General features: G+C 48.5%; 1 protein-coding gene across 1 annotated transcript; it reads right to left on the bottom strand.

Moving 5' to 3' along the window:
- Window positions 1-2,808: 2,808 nt before the first annotated feature.
- Window positions 2,809-6,687, bottom strand: LOC146199011 (PI-PLC X domain-containing protein 1-like). The gene is made up of 2 exons (XM_084594475.1): window positions 6,533-6,687; window positions 2,809-5,490 (listed from the first exon to the last, which is right to left on the bottom strand). Exons 1-2 carry the CDS (start codon window positions 6,600-6,602, stop codon window positions 4,289-4,291), a joined length of 1,272 nt encoding a protein of 423 aa, XP_084450601.1. The 5' UTR covers window positions 6,603-6,687; the 3' UTR covers window positions 2,809-4,288.
- Window positions 6,688-8,818: the final 2,131 nt, after the last annotated feature.

Genomic DNA, 8,818 nt, shown 5'->3' with positions numbered 1-8,818 from the left:
AACCTAGTGTTTTCCCCAGCTTAAGTATATTTGTCCGATGACTCACCTATAGTCACATTGCCACTTCAGAGGTTGTACATGGGTGAAATGAATATGCTCAGTTTGGCTAAGCGGCTTGCAGTTTCCAGTAGGTGCCCTTTCGTTACCACGAAGCGACAAGGCCGAATTTGGGGAACAGAACAGCATGACATCACTTGATACTTCACTTGATTGCCAGAAGCCGCAATCCCGTTTTTATGCCTATAGCTTCCGGCAAATGCATTTGCAAGGGCCCCTGTTCATAGCATGTATGCTCACTGTTTGGAACAACTAAGGAAGCGCAGTGCTAGAAAGTAAAAAGAAAAAAGAAAAGTAGGGACATTATAACTCCGCCTTTAGCATATGAACGACAGTGTTAATGGCTCCCGTCTCCGGATTTTCTTGCGGATTTCCTTTCACGTAGGTACATGCACTTCACAACTCGCCTAATCGCCGATACCTTGATTTTGGCCCCAATTATCTGTCACGTACCCTAGCATAAACTCGTCCGTAAGCGGAACTAGTTGAGTGAACTGAGCCATTTGTGTAGACATGTGTGCGTGTGTGTGTGTGTAAAACCTTTATTGGGAGGAAGCTTGAGGTAGCTGGAGCAACCTCACGCAAACACTAGGTGGGCTCCTCATTACAGGAGCCCATTGGCGACCGCTGCGGCTCGGGCTCGGTGAACCAGGGCCTTCTGGCTTGCCAGATCGGAGCAGCCGAGCAGGGCTGCCTCCCAGTCCTCCCGGGTGGGGTTGGGTTTGGGGGTGAGGTTCGGGGTTGACTGACATGCCCACACCATATGGAAGATGTCCGAAGACTTCTCCGCACAGTGCGGGAACTTTCCTGTACAGGCAGGATCAAAGTGTTTTAAAACTGCCGGGCACAGCAGCGTTTTGGTGTAAAGGCGGAGGAGTGTGCGTTCCTCCACCTTTGTAAGACCCTTACAAGGCTTAGGGTAAATTGCATGGCCGAATTGAAATAATTCAATAATTTCTCGAAAAGTGAGAGCCGGATTGGGTTCGAGATCCGTATCATAAGGGTCTGAAGGCGTTGCCCGGAGAGTGAGCGCGCGGGCGGCGGCGTCGGCCGTTTCATTGCCTTCGAGGCCCATGTGAGCTGGAGCCCATACAATCGTTCGAGACGCGGGGGCCCCGAGGTAGTCACTGTTTTGAAGGATGCGGTGCGCAAAGAGAGGAATGTACCCCTGTTTAATATTTCTGCAGGCCCCTCTCGAGTCGGTGATGATGACTCGTGAGTCCTTGTCTGCGGCGGCTAACGCGATGGCAACTTCTTCCGCATGTGTTATGTCTTGAGCTCGGAACGTTAGGCCATTCACCGTGATGTTTTGATGGACGACTGCGGCTGTGTACCACCCCCCATGGTGAGGGCCGGAGGCGTCCACGTAGAAAATTCCGTGTAGACATGTATGCGGTGACATGTCGTTAGAATGCAGATGGCCAACGTCACTTGCTTCAGAGCAGACAAATTTACACCACCTTTATTCGCACTTCCAGGAATAGAAAGGTGAACCCGAGGTTTATGTAGACTCCATATGGGTGAGCATAGTCTTGAAAGGCAAGGCTGAACTGAGAAGATAGGCGAAATGAACTTCAGTGACGTTTGCTGAATGCAGCATGTGGTCTAGCTGATTACATGAGTTGCAAGACGACAGGGGACCCGTGTGAGATGACGATATGTGTTCTCATAATGTTAACATAAATACCATTTTAATATATTTTCTAGCTAGTTCAGCCTTTTTTCTTTTCTGTGACATCAGGCTTATGGCAACTGCACTAAATTTGATGATTAAGAAAGTAAAGCTCTCGTTGTATACGGCCTTGGGGTATTAAGTATTGCTCGTTGGTGGATATTGGGATGTGGTTAATATTTAATAACCAAGTTTACAGTGCTCTGAAGAAAGCAATGGAAACTTACATACTTCCCACTTCAATGCTGGGACCTTTTGTACGAAAGTTTAATTTACTCACGAAGTAAATTTACTGCAAGAAAAATGAGGACGAAATGCCAGATGTTCTCAACCATTCCCAAGCTGCACTTTTAGCAACGTGGAAGGCGCTCATCGAAATGATACCCTTCCTTTTAATGATGATTTCGCACTCACTCGCGGCGCTCGATCCGCGCTAATAGAACCTAAGGACTTGGCAGCCTCCCTCACATCCGTGACACGATGTTTTCACGATGAAACAGTGTTGCTTTAAGTTTCAGCACCCAAGGAACAAAGGCTATAGCTGTACGTAAAATACTAGGTGAAGCGGAACTTTCTAAATGAAGAAAAAATGAACAAGGAAACAAAGTTTATTGGAGAACAGGTGTCAGAGATCCCGCGAGAAATACTGAAACCACTTAGCATATTGGATCGGGTTGAATGAATATCTCTCCGCCTATAGTCACAACAGAACTGAAAGGATCTCAACAGTGCACTATAGTGACAACCGACATAGTGACAACAATAGTGACAACTAGAGTCAAAAGAGTTTAACGTTCAGCTAATACCTCAACATATAGCGATGGCTTGCATGTGACGTCACAAGTGCGATGAAGGAGCACCGCGCACTACCTGCACCCAGTTCTCACGCTGCAAGTCAGCAGGTTGAGGTTGCCCATACCAAATAGGCACACTTTGACCGTGTTCTTGGCCCTCCAAACGGCGGCCATTGTGAGTGTCGGCGGACCCTGTCTGAAATTTGGACTAAAAAAACAAAAAACAAAAAAAAAAAAAGACATCGTCTCGAATATATTTTGTTGCGAACGATTGAGTGAGGCATCGTGAAAGCCTAGAATTTTGTGCTGTCGATCGTTTTGAGTTAGGGATCGGAGAAAGGCGAATTCGTCGTGAAGCGGAAGGCACTTACTTCCAAGAGTGCCAGCACGTTTCCCGTTGCAGAAAAGGCAACCTGCAGTCGCAGCATGGATTATTTCAAACTTCTGCTCTAATATTACTCGCCTAGTAAGTTTACTGCGCAGGCAACATTGTACGTATTCGAAACAAAGCTGACAGTTTCTTTTTTAAACATGAGATACTCTATAGGTCTGCTTAGATTCGGGGATTTATAAATATTATCCGTTTTACTTGACAACAACCCAACAATACTGGAAAAAAGTAACAGGAAAGTGGCGCCTAGCTTCACAAACCTCTGTGAGAGGACAGCATCGTCCACTTCTAGCTGTAACACGATCGCTGCTTTCAAAGTGCCTTTGCGTTCACCCCGGCCGCGCAATAAAGCTTAATGGCAGGCCATGCTAAGCACCACCTCCGGGTCCGTCTCTGCTTGCAGCGCTTTGCTTCAGTATGCGCCTGCGTCGGACGCAATGTTGGCTTTAAGTACATGTTAGAGCTAGAAGTGGATTACCATTGTTACTCATATCCAGTTTGACAATTGAGAGAATAGCCGACTTTGCGCAGCTGAATTTCATGGGTCATGAAATCTCATCCTGCCACGTGGCCTGGCAGCCTGCGCGTTGTATTTGAACGGCACTTGGAAGATCGTGATGAGCGTGCGCGAGACTTTCGGCAAATAAATGTGGTTTGCTTTTTACAGCAGTAGTCTTTCTCAATTTCCTCATATTTAGGTCGGCTCACATTCCCGAAAAGCCTTTTTTTTTTTTTTTTTTCCCAGTCTCAAAATTCTGGTGTCGGCTTTGAATCTAACGGATATCAACCTAAATTCGAGTAATTGCATTACGTTCCTTCATGAACCCTGGTGTGCCTTCAACTACACATCTTTGGCATGTATGATGTGCGACTGGTGAGAATTAAGTAGCTAAAACAAGCATCGTTTGACTGTTCCGAAGTTGAGAATTTCAGACTTATCGCGGCGTACACACCGTTAACTGCACTGAGTGGCCATGGGTGTCAGCAGGAATAGACTGAAGAAATAATTCAGAATAACAATTATTCACTAATATGCAACCTCCCTTGCGCGATCACATTTTTACACTGCTCGCCTTCTTCTCGAAGGGAAATTAAGGTGGTCAGTTTTCAATTTCCTACTTATTAAAATTTTGAGACGTCTGTTCTTTACATCATCATTTATTTCCTCCTCGAGCTTAGCCTTACGTTCAGAGAAACTTAGCGCCCCTCTTAAGAACAAAGTAACGAAAAGTTGAGCGAATTGTGCTTATGCAACAGGCATCTCCACGAAATCACAGCAACTGCAAGTTAGTTGCTCTTTGGTGCAGTTCTCCACGCCTGAAGGGTGCTCGATCGCGCCGTAGTCGTTCGTAATTACGCAGGAAGGTAGGCGTGTCAACTATCGCGTGCCCTGCGTAAGTTTGCCTCTATGGCGACGTTGATCATATCGGTGCCGAGAAAGAAGTCGGTGGCTACGAGATTGGCACAGCGCCACCAGTCTTCCCTGAACCATCGTGATGAGTGCAGGTTGACTTCTTGCGCCATCTTGCGGTTGCTCTTGATGAAATACGGCAATTGCGCCGTCATCTGCACCATGGCTGACGTCGGAGTGCCGAAGGTCGGTTCGCACACCTTTTCGCTCAAGAAGCTGTGCAGCGTCGGCAGGTCAGGGGCGTTGGCCCACAGATGCTTCACGCCCAAGCCGGTGATATCGGAGCCCGGTCCGTGGTACGGGTGGTTGTAACACACCAGAACTTTAGGGCCGGTAGCGTTCGCTCGACACCCGTCCAGAATGTCGGCTAGCGGCACCCGCGTCGCATTTCTGAATAGCAGAAGGTCGCGTAGCTCTTCTCTGATGAGCTGCACGAGCCGGACGTGGTTCTCCTGAGGGTTGGGGTCGCGCTTACGGAAACCAGTCGTGAAACGGTGGAAGTCCAAAAGCACGGGTTCGCCTGTCTGCTCGACGAACTGACGCACCTGCCGAAGCACATCGCGCACAGTGACCTGGCCCTTGATGAGGTCGTGCGTGATCCAGAACTCCCCGCGGCTTTCCTGGACCCTGAGATCGAGAGAGCGAATTCCATACAGCAGCTGTTCCAGAATCGTCTCTTCCTGATTGAGCAGAAAGTGGTCGAAGAAAGACACGTGGTCCGGCGAGTGGGTGTCGTACATGGCGGAGTTGTGTGTGCCTGGTATGAAGAGGTCCACGAAGCGCAGGTGTCCCAGGTCTCGGCAGTGCTCCTGCATCCACCGAGGTCGCGCTCGTAGGCAGGACGTCGAGGCCACCGGGCTTTCTGGAGTCGAGAGCACGGCCCAGAAGCCGAGGCAGGTATCCGTAGTCAGGCTAGTCCAGTTGAAGCGTGGGAATGTCACCGATGTTGTTTTCTGTCCGTCGCGGCCGATCGCGCGATATGACTCGAGTGGGGACCAGCCACCTCCGTAAGCTGCCTTGTGTGGGTCGGTGTCGAAAAGGTGCACCGAAGCAATGTCCCGAATGTTTTCGGGCAGTCCATACCAGTTGAGCTCCAGGAGCCGGTACTTCCCACTCTGCTTCTTAGACGCAGCAGTAAGGTAGACTCCCCAACCACGCCGCTCACCTGCAAGAAGGAACACATGTGGCTTCCTTACGTTTAGGCCTCTCGCGAGAATCATCATGCTAGCCAAACATGATGTCGCTGGTTCATAGCTTCGCGTCTCTCAAAAAGGACAGCTATACTTGCGTTACCACCTTGAGAATGAACAGCATGTAGCAAGACTAGACCTGTTGTCGCTATTTACCAATGTCATAACTAAATATAAAGCAACAGTGTACATGCAAGGTTGATAAAAAAAAACGTAAGCTAATCCGGAACGAACAAATACGCAAAAAACAAGAAAACAAGAGTTATGCATACGGAGGACTTAGCTGATATGTTCTATACTCTTCAGGACATTACACTATTTTTTCTTGCGACATCGGACTGCTGTTTCATATATGCGCCTTACATATTGCACTGATCCTGAACGCACAAGACTGAAGTAGCCTAGGTCAAGGCTTTTCTTACAAGGCCGGGCGTTCGGACGATCCATGCCATGGCAAACTGTTTAGGAAGCAAGCCCGGCTTTTCTTACACGGGCGGATGTTCGGACGATTCATGCCGTGGCAAACTGGTTAGGAAGCAAGCCCAGAATTTCAGGTTATCATTCTGCCTGGCTGCTCATACGAGGCCCACGTATTACTTGAAATTAATCTTCATGCAATTATCACCCTCTCCTCTATGCTATCCACAAGAACTGGTGCAAATCTCCCTTTCCCTTCACCCCCGAACCGTTCACGGCGCCAGCTCGGCGCCCGGTTGGCTTGCGTAATGATGCTTAAAAAAAAAAAAAAAAATCGCCATTAGTAAGCCGGACGCGCACCGTGAAGCGCGACGTCTGAGCGGGAAAAGGTCGGTCTGCATGCTAGTAGGGCTCTTCTGCTGATACTGGTCTGCTATAGCAGCGACGTCGCATTTGGTCTCCTATAACAGCGACGTCGCATTGAACGTCGCCTCTCGGGCCCCCTGCAGCAGTTATACGGCTGGAATCAAGTTCCGAAGCGAAACGGCGTCGAGATACGTCTACGCCTGTCGCAGTTGACATCAAAGCAAATCGGCTCACCGGGTTCGTACGGGGCGCCGGCCGCAGCTGTTAGCCAGAGGAGCAGGATGAACAGGGCTCCGCGTCGCATGGTGCTAGGAGCGGTTTTCCTTTCGGGCGCAGATAAGCGTCGCGCGCGCTTCCCCGAAGCGGCGACCTCGTCACGCAATCGCGATTAATCGTCGCACGCGATGAACCCCCTCCTCCCTTCCCCCTTCACTCCACCTCTTTCCCCCTCTCCTTAGCGCGCGCGCGCACCCGGCAAGCCTTTCCCTTGTCGCGGTTCGTCAGCGACGGGTCCGCAATACGTCCTTCCGTCATCCGTGTCCATGATTTCGTGCGCGACTTGTAACAGACGCAGCGTGTGTAGAACACGAAAATAAAACCCAGCCTTATCGGTGGCGTAGGTTGATGAGCTGAATGATAATCCGGTTAGCCCCGTGCCAAGAAATGCGACCTTAGGCTAGGGTTTACAGGCTGGTCGTTTACTCATAGTCAGCAAGGACGGCATTCGTATGCTGAACACGAAGGATGACATTCGTACGCCGAAGCAGTTACGTGGCATTTTTAAAACTAAGACATACATTCAGTTACTTGGGTTACCGTCAGACCCATCAGCGATGATTGCGAGTGTACAAGCCGACGAAACAAACATCTCTTGGCGTTAAGGCGACTAAATGACTATGTCTTGGCTTACACACACATACGCGCGTGCACATACATACATATAGGAGAAAAAAATGCCATGAAACGTTTTTATTGTCAAAGTTAGCGGGGCGAACCAAACAGTTAAAAAAAAAAAAAAGAACGTGTGTTCTGCTAGTTTTCAGATGACAGATGATGAGGCGTATCAATAAGTAGCCCCGCGGGCATACCCACTGGCGCAGAACACTTATGTGCGGTTGTGGTGCCTTGAATTTTAACATATTGAATAAGACGGTAGACTGTCGTCATTTCTACGCTGTGAAAGAAGATATGACGCATCCAACTCGTACACAACTAGTAAGTAAAACCATAGCCAAAGGAGGCTATGGTAAAACATATAAAATCTGATAGTAGGCGGGTCGCACGTTAGAACTTGCTGCTGTGTTTGTCAGGTTTTATATAGTCTAATAAAACTTTAACACTCAGAACACTGCGTTCCGCACCTTATATTATATTGTTTCCTCGCATTGATAACAAGGTATTGATGAATAATAAGAGTCATAGATTTTGAGTTCTTAAGCACAGCGCTTAAGTTGGCATCCAGGTTGCGTTTTTATTTGCTCCTTGCAGCTATCTTCGAAACGAAATTGGATATCAATTAACGAGGTGATGTGGAAGATTCCAGTGCAGAGACCTTATCCCGGTAACCATTTGGCTGACACTTTTTTCTCCTGAGCTGCACTTACATGCTTAAGTAAAGAACGATAACTACCTGCTTTGCAGCTGCGAAGAATAGCATCTTTGTGGTGCTTGATGATGATGATGCGATATTAACAATGCAAGGGGAGAGAGCTTGTTTTTGATCTTAAAAACTAAGGCTCCCTTCTTTTCTTCCTTCATTCATCCCCAGAAAAGCCGAGCATATGCCAAGGGGAAGTTAGTATCCTCTGGAAAGACAGTAGCCACTGGGCGACCCTCGGAAGGAAATTCCGCACCTCCGGCGTACGGGGAAGTGAAGCCGCTTTGCTCAGTTTACACGCCGCCTTTATGTGCTTTCTACAGACGTGGCTTCCACATGCACCAAATGTTTCACTACTTGACTAATAAGCAGGACCACTACGGTGTCGGGGGGAAGGGGGCCGGCGAAAGTAAATCGTTTGAATGTATTGAACTAATTCAGTGAGTCTAACAGTATAATAGCAGACTCGTGGAGCGATTAGCGAGTTGTATATCGCAGCCTTATGGCACTGAATTTCCTTAGCCTATGCACTGATATGCTTGCGCGCGTGTTGGTGAGAGAGACAATAAGTAAAGTTTAACGAGAGGAAAGGCGGAGAGGCCGGCCGGCGGTACGATGACTCTTGCAACGCTACACTGGGGAAAGGGGAAGGAAAGGGAGATATAAAGCCTGAATGGAGGGGGGGGGGATGATATCCTAATAGAATAGCAAGGGGTGACACTCAAAACTGAGGTGTGGCACTCGACTCACATAGATTCGACGCGTATAACGAATGCAGTCCTTGACTGTGAAGGGCCGGAAGTGCCGGCGCCCATATCTAGAGCGCTATTGTCTCAATACAGCATGGTTGCATTGTTGAGTTGCAAGAAGCATGTTTTCCGTATCATGCAGTCACATGTAAGCTCTATCTTTCAGAGCAAGGT

Source organism: Amblyomma maculatum, chromosome 2 (assembly GCF_055883805.1).
Source record: "Amblyomma maculatum isolate TAMU_Amacu chromosome 2, ASM5588380v1, whole genome shotgun sequence".
Classification (NCBI taxonomy): Eukaryota; Metazoa; Arthropoda; class Arachnida; order Ixodida; family Ixodidae; genus Amblyomma; species Amblyomma maculatum.
The sequence above is the reverse complement of the archived record's forward strand: the minus strand, read 5'-3'. Positions and strand labels throughout refer to the sequence as shown.